General features: G+C 43.3%; 3 protein-coding genes across 4 annotated transcripts in view; 1 reads left to right on the forward strand and 2 right to left on the reverse strand.

Moving 5' to 3' along the window:
* INPP5D (inositol polyphosphate-5-phosphatase D) overlaps positions 1–12,855 on the reverse strand; it is a 90,878-nt gene that overhangs the window by 77,849 nt on the left and 174 nt on the right. The gene's annotated exons all lie outside the window — the stretch shown is intronic.
* Positions 1–12,855, reverse strand: part of NEU2 (neuraminidase 2) — a 36,230-nt gene that overhangs the window by 23,200 nt on the left and 175 nt on the right. The gene's annotated exons all lie outside the window — the stretch shown is intronic.
* Positions 4,967–12,855, forward strand: part of NGEF (neuronal guanine nucleotide exchange factor) — a 37,080-nt gene continuing 29,191 nt past the window's right edge. Inside the window, exons 1-2 of the mRNA XM_064386131.1 lie at positions 4,967–5,302; positions 8,614–8,728. Of these exons, the coding sequence (XP_064242201.1) occupies positions 5,035–5,302; positions 8,614–8,728 (383 nt within the window). The 5' untranslated portion in view covers positions 4,967–5,034. The remainder of the gene's footprint in view (positions 5,303–8,613; positions 8,729–12,855) is intronic.

Here is a 12,855-nt window from a genome sequence, read left to right on the forward strand (position 1 = left end):
CCTAACACAGGAGCAGGGATGTAATGGGGGACTGTTGCTTGTGGGAGACAGAGGTTTGGTTTTGGTTTGTATTTTAAAAAAGCATTTTAAAATGAAACCATTAAAATGCAGCTAAATTAGATTTGCGTGTACACTCAGACAGTATTTAAAGAAGAAATATTAAAGGAACCCTGTTATTTATAAGGGCTTGAAGTCAAAATTTTGTCCTAAAAGAGCTCTATCTGTTTCATCAAATATACATGAAAGGTGCATCCCTATATTCAGCAAACAAAACCTTCCAGATGAGTCATTAATAGGGCTTTTACACTTGAGACGACTTCAACACATAAAAAGGAAGAAAAAAATATAAGATTTTCTGCCTTTCTACAGCACAAACACGCTACAGCCAAGACTGCAATTTCTTCATTGAGCCCCAAAACAAAATGATGTGGAGCTAGACACAGGGGCATCCAGCTGTGGGTGGATTTGAGCTGATGGCTAAACTAACACAGCACTAGGTAACTCTGAGTAGGGGTTCATTGCCCTGTGTGCTGAAAGTACCCACCTGCATATTTGAGTGGACACTCACACACATCAATACTGTTATCTTTATTCCTGGTGGTGGTAGGGACACAGTCAGACAAGGGGAATTCTGTGACTGCATGTCCCTATATAGGCAAACCATTCAGTCAAGTTGTATTCATACCTGCTTTGAAACATCCCTGAGTTACACAGCTGGAGATTTCTGTCTGTCTCTAGTATAAATTAAGCAATCTTCAATAGTCTCTCAGGCTAGGCAACAGTGTTGTATAGTATCAGCAAATTGAGCAGTTTTAATTTCAAAATCCTTGTGTTAACTTCCTTACTACAGTACTTAACACTTTTCAGTCAGCCAATACACCTTCCCACTTTAAAGAGGAATTAGGAATTTATTGAAGAACTGGATTCACCAGCAAGGAGAGCCACCAGTCTCATCCTGCTGCACCCCTTCTATCAGAGGGAAGGCTGAGAACAGGGAGCCAAATAAGTCCCACACAAATGATTGCCTTGTGGCAGTGGAAGAGAGGGTGCAGAAAAAAATCCTCCCAGAGACACAGGCTGTCAGATCAGGGCCAGCACCAGGCACACCAAAATAGCCCATTATCCAGGACAGTAAAGTACTAGGGAGGCAAAGAATCCATGATCCAGCTGCCTGCTCTGCTGTGCTGGAGCTCTGGAAAACTGCCACTGAGAGAGGGGCCAGGGCGTGTGGAGCAGCAGGTTTGGCAGGGAAGGAGGTGGCTCCTTCCAGCAGCTCAGACACCACTTGCACCCCTCCTGTCTCAGCAACAGCTGAGGCAGCCAGGTGGCTTTCCAGGGCTGCCAGCCCCCAACAGCTCCCTCTGCCACCAGTGCCCACCGGGGCTGCCACCAGTGCCAGACCACACAGTCTGCCTGTACCATGACTCGTTTAGCTGTGCCTGCCTGGCACATCGTGGGATGATGGAGAGATGCTCAACTGGTGCCAGAATGTACCTCCTGCTCCAGACTCCCACATCAAACTGCCCATAATAAACTCACTTGAAATACCTGCAGGTCTCCACAGCTGCAATCTCAGCTTTAAGTCTGCAGCTTCTGCTACTAAAAGCATCCTTATCATTGATTAGCCCTAACTGCTTAACAGAAGTTACACCTAATACACCTTTGATATATCTGATATCGTTCACATCCATCTAAGTCCACTCTCTTTTTACAGTAGTCACATCCAGAGCCAGCCCATGCCTTGAAAACACCTCTGGTCCCACCCTCCCAGAGGTAGAAGTGCTCCCTGTTTCCTAAAACATCCATGTGTCCAGGTCCACACTGTTCTAGGAACCTCAGTCCTTTTTACAGCTTGTATTAGCATCTTTCCCAACATCCCTGAGTTCAGCTGTTCTTATACAAATTCATGGCATTTGCTGGTAAATGCCAGTTTTTTATATAAGCAAGTAAAATTTCTATATAGTCAAATTCCCGGAGGCTGGATTATGTGTGAGTCAAAATGCATATTTCCAGTGTTGCTGTATGTGCATCACTTGCTGGCTTCACTGTTGTCATCTTTCCCTTTTCCCTACAGACTGCTACTTTGGTCTCCATGAGCTGCAGGGAAGTGTTTGCCTGCAAAGCACACTCAGGTGGGTGGTGACTCAAGCCAAGTGACTTCAAGGTGGTGTGTGAATATACTTGGGAGGGGTACTCCTGACAAAAGACCAGGCAGTCATCTACCTCTGACTATCAGAGATGAATACCTTCTTCAAAAATTCTCTACAAACACTCAGACAGGGGTAGTTAAGGTCCACACATGCTTGAGGAATTCTCTGTCACAGAGAATAGTTTGACTGCTACCAGAAAAAAGTAATAAAAAATTTGAATGCATCCTTCAAACATATCCCTAGTTTTTTAATACACCTAAATTACTGGAAAAGTCAGGACTATTTGATTGACATATCAGTAAATGGTTTCAATACTTTCTTAGAGTATCAATTTTGAAATCAGAAGTACTGACTTCAGAAATTCATTCTGTTCTTGAATTCTTCATTGAAGAAAGTAAAAGCAGTATATATTGTTTATAACCACCACACTAGATGAGTGCCCCCTCTGTCTCTCCTAGAAAACATGAAAGTCTCTCTCATATCCATTGCTATCTTCGCTTCTGGTCACAGATCTTGTTTGTTAGGGTCTGTTTGATAACCTGGAAACCATTTTTCAGGACACCGTTCACTCCTCTGATGAACAAAAGAAGGAGTATCTGGCAAAGAGGAGCACACAGGTTTGCCAGGGGTACTGAACACATAGACAAGTCTTTGGGTACCCCAGCTGAGTGTCACCTGGCCATGCAGGGGGCTCCTTCTCTGCCAAGGATCTTTGTAAAAGCTCAGCAATGACATCCATGTACTCTCATATTCACTGGGTAGGTGAAAGGGGAAAACAGTCTTCTCCATTCACACATGTGCATCTCTTTGCCTAATGATCCTTTGGGCATTTAATGGTTTGGAAACTACTCCTGACTGGTAAGAAGCTCCTGTGAAAACTTTATCCACTTTTTCAATAAAACACCAGCAGCAATTTGCAAAGCATTGCATGTTACGTCAGCTTTGCAAAGGTCATGAGAGAGGCCCCAGTATGAGTCACATGGACAAGGGGTGGCCACTTGAAGAGGAACTTTGATGTAGAGGAGATTGTTACAGGTTCATCTCCTCGAGTGCCAAGGCATAAAATAATCTATAAAAGAGAAACAAATAAAAATTTAGCAATTGTTAGAGTTTGGGGTTAAGTAGGTTTATAGCTGTAATATTAATTGTCCACTTAGAAGACATACTTCCATCACAGTTGCAAGGATCAAGCCTTTGGAGCTCTAGTCTTGGGACAGAGAAGGGCAGAGGAAAAGTCTCTTCTTTCTTTTCAAACTATCTTTCTTTCAAACTATCTTCTTTTCAAACAGCAGCTGTTTTTATTCCGTTGTTCCACACACCCAGGGAAAAAGAAACAGGCTTAGTGAATCTCTGTACCTCAGAGTACATTACAAACCAAACTTAACATCACCACCAACAAACACGTCCTTCATACTCTTCCATTAACTCTGGAAACAGTCCCAGAGCAACCACCATAGTTCCAAACAGTCCAAAAGGCAGAACTGAAGTCAGGATCCAAATTTAGAGCTGGACGCTGTGGTTAGGTTATGAAAGAAGAAAGCAGACTTTCTCCTCTGTAGAGCCAAGAAGCTCCTGCCCAGTGCATGATTTCAGGGAGTGACCTTCTCTTTATAAAGATAAATCATAGTGCCTTCAAAAAATATTGGAAAGCAGAGGATTCACAGATGGTGGTCCAACTGTCACTGGTGTCCCAGGGTCTGCCAGAGTGACCCCAGGGACAAGCACGGGAAATGTTTGTGGAACATATGAGTCCACAGAGATTGCAGAAGACCCATAAAAAATTGAAACACCTACTTTCTTAGCTATCTTGTGCCTTGGATATACTGTAGCATAACAAACCAATGATACATGTGACTTCTTAAAACAGCATCTAACTAATTTACAGCACAGTTTTATGCCCTTCTCTCAGCCTGCTGTCAATTTTATATTCACATTTTCTATACAGCATCTCTTTCTATTACTCATGACAGCCCCATCAGTCACAAAATCATATTATATATTCAGGAAGACTTTGACAGCTGAAAGAATTCAGCAAAGGACCAGAGAATGCTTAAGCAATCCGCTCACATTTTACCCAGTCCTACAAAGGCTGAAGGATCAACTGATGTTTTGCAGTTGTGATGTGCCCCCTAAAAATTCTTGGGAGTCCTGGCATAGTCCACGTACTGACACACAGAGCAGAGGATTTTTGTGCTGAAGTCACTGTGTCGGTGAGGAGGTGCATTGGCACTTGAGGGGAACTCTGGGAAAGCAAATCAAGCCTCTGCACTATATAATCTTGTCTCTTCTACCTTCATGCTCTACAGTTAGGGATTTTTCTTCACTTACCTGCATGGCAGGAGTGAGTGCTGTTGATAAGGCACCCAGCCCTGTAAAAGGCATTAATTCTTCTATTACATGGAGATGTATACAGATAATAGACAGATTTACTGAGCTTTCTCTTCAGCTTTTACCTTCTATTCAGTAACATTTTCACCCTCATAAAAAAGGACATGGGCACTATCTGTTATACACTCTAAATCAACCAGGAATACCAAACCAAAATACAACGTTCTTCCAGTAACATCTGTCATGTGTCATGGAATGACAACCATGAGCATATCAAAGCAATGTTCAGGACATGAGAATAAGGCTTGTAAGGTGATGATGTCAGAATGATCTCCTGATAAAAGGTCCTGTATAGTCCCTGTTATCCTAATCAGATGATGGACTATGGCCTCTGAACTAACCAGAACTTTGTCCTCTCTTCTCCTGTTACGTTCTGTTTTGTCTGTCTCCAGCTGTAATTCAGATAAAGCTGATGGAGTTGTGGAGGCTACCTGTCTTCTGCTGCTCTGCTGCTGATGCACCATCTCAGTTGCTATAGAGACAAGCTCTGGAAGCCATGGAGGAGCACGGGAGAGAAGCCACCCCCAGGCTCTCCACTGGTGGGCTCTGGCAGGGCCATTCTCAGCAGGTACTGAGAGAGTCAGGTTCAGTCTCTGAAGGTGAGGAAGAGTCAGCAGGTGCTAACCCAGTGACGCACGAGGGGGACTTGCACACACAGTACATTGCCATTCAAAGAAATTCCAGGTACTACCGATCCATGAGGCTGCCAAACAGAGGGAAAAGGAAGACTTCGAGAGAGGCAATGCACATGCAGCATGCTACAGGTGAGTACTGACCCAAACAGCATTATGCTTCTTTTTCCAGTGAAATTACAGGAACTAGAGGAGTCAGTAGAGCAGAAGGACAGGAAGATAGAAAGCAGCTCAGCTGTCAGCACACAACAGAACACCCCTGCCCTACAGCACAGCGGGCAGAGGAGTGCCATCCCTCATTTTTCAGGCTTGGAAATGTAAAATGGCTGGATGTTTAAAGACATTTCATGACAGAGAATCTAAACATATGTGGGACTCTGCACTGCCACCCCTCTGCTCTGTAAGAGAAAAATAACTTAGAGAAAGACATGAAGCGGGGACTTCTTTAGCATAAAGAAATTACATATTCAAAAGTACAGAAAACAGTCAGCAAAAACAGAGAAAATTGCAATGGCTCCTTCTGAGGGGCAAACAAGACTTCTGTGGAAGTGCAGTTACTGCTACTTTGCACTGAAGACAGCTGTAAGAAACACCTAGGCTCCCTTTAAACAAGGAAGCTGAAATAACAGGAGCACCATCCAGAACATACAGGCATTCAGCCATGGCTTCAGTAAAAAAGGAATGAGTTGGCTTTCCCTGAGTATGAATAGCACAGAGCATTACTGCAAGGCCAGCCTGGAACCAGGCATCTTTGAGGTGCCAGAGCTGGAACATTGTCTGAGCAGCTGTCTGTGAAAGAAGTAAGGGAAAGATAAGAGAAATTAAGAGAGTGCTGGGAAATGAGCTACTGCAACACACTGAGAAGCACTGGAAACAGGGCTGCATTGAAGCGGTTTTAATCTAAGTCTGAAATGAGAGAGACCTGGAACTGGGAACATAGAAAATGCCCTTTGCTTCCATCTGCCAGATGCTTCGAGAAACTGAATTTTAAAACTCCTTCACAGCAGTTACCTTATCCTATTTTCAGGTTATAATCTAGCAGAATCAATGCTCTGGACTATGAACTTTGGATAGCTGTATGAATCAAGATGATACACCACTGCTTATGTTCCACTGCTGTGCAAACCACTGAAAGCTACTGCTTTGTTATGTAGCAGTAAAGCCACCTCCTCAGCTCCCAAAAGCAGACCAAGTTCCTTAAGAAAAAAAAGAACAGACATCCTCCACCCCCCAAATAAAAGGGGTGTGGGAAATGTCCCCAAGAAAATAGGTGTGTCCTGCCTGCCTCACCAGGGAGCCATGCTATTCCAGTATAAAGATCCATTCAACCCTGTGGCATGGACAGAAGGAAAATTCCCTACTTTCTCCAAGTTTCCAAGCAGACAGCAGCAAAGAGCTCCTGTTTAATATTCTGCTAGTGTTGCAATGAAGTTTGTGGATAAACTGAGTGTTGCCTATGCCAGAGCAGAGCTGCTCTCCACCCTGCGGGTGCAGACAGGACCGGAGCAGAGCCACCCTCTCCCTGCCTCCCAGAGCACTCTGCAGAGCTAGCACAGCACAGATCTGCCCTCCCTCCCATTGCTGGCTGTCACAGTGTCCCCACAGCTGCCAAGGAGGTCCTCACCCCTGCGATCTGCAGCTGGCAGTGCAGCAGCACCAGCACAGAAGGACTCACCTCCTTCATGGACCTGCAGCATCATGGCATCAGGACGCTGGCAGACAAGGACATCCCTTATGTCTTGGCCAGTGTCATTGAGGAAGGGCAAGCTAAGAGAAGGGCTTCTCTCTTAGCAACGCATTAAAGCATCCACAATGCTGACCCGTGCTTCTCTGCCACTCCCCTCCCTGTATTACCACTGTTGAAACAGGACTGGTTCCAAACACAGCTTTTCCTTCCATGCCTGCAATTGTTCAGCAAGCCACACTGGGGAACGTGTCTCTTCTCCAGTCTGTACAGCAAGACCTGGGCTAGGAGCAATGGTTCTTTCTCCGAGCTAACTGTAGCAAGTCCTCCTCAGAGCTACAGCCTTTAAATTCAGCTAGGATTGTGTAAGCAGCATTTCTGCTCTCTTTCTTTACTTCCCTGAATCCATTCCCTCTCCCAGAAACTGGACAGTGGGTGCTTCTAAACCAGCCTCATTTGAACTTGTGACAGCATTTGCTGACATGCATGGAAGCAAGGGATGGGTGAGATATTTTATATGGCCTTCCAACCCATTTGAACAGCAGCTATCCAAGAATGTGACTCAAGCTCAAATGTTAACCTGTTCTGATTTTGCTTAGGGAACAACTGGAGGGGAGGAGAGGAGAAGGCAAGAAGACAGGAGGAGACAGAAAATATAGAGTAGGATACAAAATAAGAAAAATAAAGACTCGAGAAATGAGATCACAGAAAAACCATTTAAAATTATCTAAATCCAGCTGAGGGAAGGCTTCCATATGCACCCTTTGCACCAGCCCAGCTTTGGCTTACAGCCTCGGAGCTGTAAAACATAATAGATGCTTTTCTTTAACCAGAAAAAGAATTGTTGGGTTGTTTTGGGTTTTTTAGCAATCTTCTTTGACAGAAGCATAAAGTGTTTAAACTATTCAAAGTGAATAACGCAAACTACTGTTTCTTGGCAAACGTAGTGAATAACACAAACTACTTGGCTCTATTTTAGGAAGTCTTAAAACTCTGGATGTCATCTCTTTCCTCTGAAAATTTATTAAAAAGGTGCATCAGAACTCTGCTTCAGGCAGAGCACTGACCTGACTGTGCTGTCACTAGTGTGAAAAACAAACAGAATTATGACTTAGACCAAAATATTTCTAATAAAAAACAGCAAGGCCATTTATCAGCAAGCCTCAAACAATGGGAGATTTCATTTGAAAATTGAGATGCATCCTCTTCTGCCAACTATTGCAGTAGTAAGCCTTGGACTTAATGCAACTTTGACTCCCTGTGAAAGGATCAGTGGCTCATCAGAGGGAAATTGCAGAAGCAATTAAAAGTAAAGCTCCTCTCTCACCACATCTAACCTGGATTTATCTAGTAAATGGAACATCTTCAGAATGCAGATGCAGTAAAGCAGAGCAGTAATGAAGCCTTGATTTGGCAAACCAAATATTGGCATGTACAGGCACACACAGCTGAACATTTTCTGCCTAAATAATTGCACTGAAAATCACTCATGTGGGGACCCAGCCTGCAGTGGTGAGAGTGCTACTCCCATACACAAGAACTGATACCCTGAATCCAACTTCACCTTGTCTCAGCTGCATTTGCATTATACAAGAGGATGACACTTCAATCTTGTTCGAAAATCAAAGCTAAAATGTAACCATCTTTGTGTTGTGTGGTTTTCCTGTTGCCTTAGGTGTCAGCAAACCACTACATACAGCAAAGGTAAATTAGGAAAATTACTGTTTTAACACCCTCTTGGCTTTCTCTTATATCACAGGTTCGCTCAAAAACATTGAGCCCATCAAAGAGACTCTGAATGTTTTATCACATAAGGGATCACCATCTCCAGCAAACTCTGATCCAACAACATTAGATGAATTATTGATACAAAGGTAAGGAGGTTCCCACGCAAGGTATTCCCCATGCCTTCCCTGAAAATAGTCAATGGTGTCAGAGTGGGAATGCTTCTTTTGGGAAGGACAGCTGGACTAAGCTGTAGCTCTGATCCATGCCTTCTCACCTTGATTTGTGGTGCTGCTTTCAGTCTGAATGACTTATACTGCAGAGTATTAGCATGGTGGTAAAAGGGTCTTGTCAATGTGGGTTTGGGGAAGACAGTGAAGGGAAAAGGGGGAACAGGAAGAAGTGGGGAAAATAGAAAAATGGGGAATGTGATGCAGGATCACCCAGCAATGCTAGCAAACTGGGCAGACTGCCTTAAACAGTTTCTTGAGAATAAGGAGAGCCAGCATTTTGTTATGGAACATCCCAGCATCAGGGTAATCTCATTCTTGGCCTTCACAGAGAGCTCTTCTGAAGCCTGTTACACAATCCTGCATGGAAAACAGGATTTTATAGCTGAAGAAGTAGCTACAAAGATTTTTTCTAAAATATCCGGACTTTTTGTTTGCTTTTTACTTTAAAGAGCTGACAAGCAACTGAGGCTTTCAGTGAGGTAGTCCTTTTTGACTTAAATCCCTCAATAAAAAGGTCCAGCAGAAGACCCTTGTCTCATAACTCAGAGCATGCATCCCATAAATCTGCCCTCACTCCTGCTCTCTTGCCACTGAAGCCAGGCAGAGAAAGGAGCAGATACATATCCCTACATTTTCAAATATAACTGAGATTTTCTCCCAAACTCACTCCAACTACTCACCTCCTGTGTGTGCAACTGTGAGATAGTCCCTCCTTCTGCTGTAGCTCGAGCTGGAAGCAGTAAGCACTTGTCCTCTAAGGGTGCATGCATCCTGCTGCACCGTCTGCTCCTAATTACTGAGACCAGCTGTGTTGGGGTAATACAGAGTGCTTTCCCAGGAACCTTTCCTTGTGGAGAGGACTCCAACAGAACAATTTTAACCAAATGTCAAGTTGGATTTAAATAAATTAATTGCCTTGGCCAAAATTGATTGCCCCTTGGCTGTAAACTGAGCATATGAAACTAGACAGCCACAGTCTGCTGCAATGTCAAACCTATCTGTCTTCCTTTCCTTGGGGCATAATCATCACTGTCAGTCTGACATCCTGACACTGACACTTAGGCAGCTCTGAAATGTGCAATTTCTGATTCTCCCTGGAGCTGGAAACAATGAGCCTGTGCCAGGAGTTAGTTGTATCAAAGATGCTGCTGTGCACAGAGCCTGGCAGGTCAGTACAGGTTCTAAGCCATGTGTCTGCTAAAAGCAGGCAGTCCTGCCAAGTGGCATCTCTTGAAACTGAGTACAGAGATTTAACAGAGAATGAGACGCAAGTTCCAGCTCAAATTCAACCCATGTTCTCCTTCCTTCTCCAAAAGATCAGTTGTAATTTATAGGAGAACCACCAGAAATCTGCAGTGGGAAAACATGCAAGAGCACAAAAAATGCCATTATTTGTAGTAGTCAATAGTATCTCACTTCTATTTGGAAAAAATGGCCATTATGCAGATAACATATTTAAAATATTATTGCTGGTCTCAAGAAAGACATTTAATTTCTCCCAAAAGAATAAATCTGGTGCCTGCCAGCTGACCATTCTTCTGAAAGCAGAAGCTAGCAGCTCTGCAGAAGAGACAGTACAGGCACCTCTGACCAGGACTGGGAAGATCTATGACATTCTCAGGAGTGGATCACCACAGTCCTGAGGGCAAGTGGGGCAGCAGTGCTGCATCTCTTCACACTCAGAAGCATCCTACAGCAACCATATAAATATTAGGGCTGGGCAGTCACAATCCCTTCTTCTTGCATGAAGATAATCAGCAGGTCTGACACAAATGGGTTCTTCACAGGCAAGGATGTCATTTCACATATAGCCATGCTACATAATTCAGGGCAGGAAGTAAACACAGCTGGGGAACATAGTAAAGAGCTCAGGAAAAGGAATTGTCATCTGCATTGTGCTCAGATGGGGATTTTGATTTGAATCTACGTGTCTTTCAAAGATTCAGTACAGTAATTCACTGATCTCACAATATTGATGTCTGAACACAAGATGTCCTCAAGCTGGTGTTCCAAACTCTGGATGGCTACAGGCCATCCATAAGATACTTCCTAAGAGAATTTTTATGCCTAGCTATGCTCAAATGATATTTTTTTCCCCATGGCCGTTCTCTTACATGATCTCCAGCTCCCCCTAAGCATTCTAGAGTTCTCTACAGCATTCCATGGCTTCCTCTCAGTCTTGCCCATTGTACAAAGGTCCAAACCCCTACAATGACAAGCCACTTCCCAACAACTCGGCTGACTTGCCCTGACCACATCAGTGCTGAGCTTCTAGCACAACTTCTGCTTCCCAGAGTAACCAGAGCCAAAGTCCTGGAAGGAGCTGAACTCATAAAAAGCTGCTCTTTCACACTGGGATCAGTCCTTCCAGCTCCAGTGTGGCAGCAGTTGTGCAGAGATCATGGAAAGCTGCGCAGAAGATACATTAGAAGAGAAATGCAGTGTGAAAGTTCATTCTGCAAAGCTCATGGAGGCCATTGGTCTACCAGTGCAGAGCAAACGATTTCTTTATGCTGCTTATGAAACCTCCAGTTCAGATAATCAAGGACCATCTAAAAACCCTTTGATCACATTTGATCTGAGCTCAAAGAATGGAAGTACCCCAACAATGAATACAGATAGTCACCTCCAGCAGCAAGAGGCAGTCTAGCTTGTTTGAATTCCTGCAAACACACGTATTAGAGAGAAGCAGTACACACGTGAACCAGCACAGCACTCTGAAGGGTGCTCATGTGAGATTGGGTTAGCATCCCTCAGCCCAGCACTCTCGGTCCTGGGCAGCAGAGGGCACTGCTTTTATAGCCTGATTTAATCAGAAGAGCAGGAAAAGCCTCTGGGGAGTCCAGGACCTGGATTGCAAGAGGACTTATATCATATTTGAGCAAGTTTCCTTCTATTAATGAAATACATTTCTTAAAGTTACCTCCTCTTTATGCTGCCAATGGTGCTTCAGTTTGCAAGTGGTGAACTCATGAATAGCTGGTGCAAACACCTGTTGACCAAATATTTAAATTTTGTTGCTCTACAACAAATTTTTGTTCTTTCAGAGATAGATAAATAGGTTTCTTTTCTATCCCTCTTTTTGTGCAATCTGCATCCTAAAAAGTCTAAGAGCAACCATATTTTCAGGGAGAAGCATTTTAAAAACCAATACATTTTCAGTAAAAATAGCCACTGTAAGTATTAAAATGTCACTACTGTGAAAATATCATATTTCACAGGATCACACAGAATAGCAAGGAATAACATACACAATTCTAATAAAGCATCCTTCCAGCATAGAGCCAATGTAGATCCCAATCCCAGCCTGCCCACCTATTCCACCCATTCTCTGCTTGCCAGGTTTTTCAGCCCACTCATATTTTCATTACTGTGCAAGGTCTAGGCTTTGCCCTCCAGGTCTGCCAATCTGATCTGCTTCATCTGGACATGCCCTGACCCCCAAGTTCTCCATCAATCTCTTTTTTTCACTCCTTTTCTATCAGGAATCAGCTCAGGAATTTTAGGTGCTAAAATCTAAAATTTGTGTGCATTGTGGACAGTGGAAAAGGGCCTATAATTGTATGGATTTTCATGAGTGTGGAGAAGATAAAACCTTTGCAACCCCAAAATGTAATTTTGCATATCAACAGAAAGCAAAGTTTCTTGATTGAGAGAAAAACAGGGATCCAATAATATTTTCCTAAGTCTAATAAATAGTTTTGGGTTTTTTTAATATATAAAAAAACTCTTGTCTCTCTGGCAGATGGTCAGTAAGTAAAAGGATAACCCTGATGATTACAAGCATGTAAATGTTAGAAGCACATAAAGATCTCATAGATGGAATTTCTGAACATTTTTAGTTATTGGTAAGGCTGCCAACAGATATAACTAAGGTGTTCTGATGAAAGCTTAAGGAGCTTTGGAAGAACAGATATGTTCCTAGGCTTTAGGATCTAAAAATACTAGGGATGAGAATTTCTGCCTGTCTACCATTAAAAAGTCAAAAGTCAGGAATAGAAAGGGCCCAGACATACCGATTACCAAAATCACTGTTAAAATAT

Source organism: Passer domesticus, chromosome 11, assembly GCF_036417665.1.
Source record: "Passer domesticus isolate bPasDom1 chromosome 11, bPasDom1.hap1, whole genome shotgun sequence".
Taxonomy (NCBI): Eukaryota; Metazoa; Chordata; class Aves; order Passeriformes; family Passeridae; genus Passer; species Passer domesticus.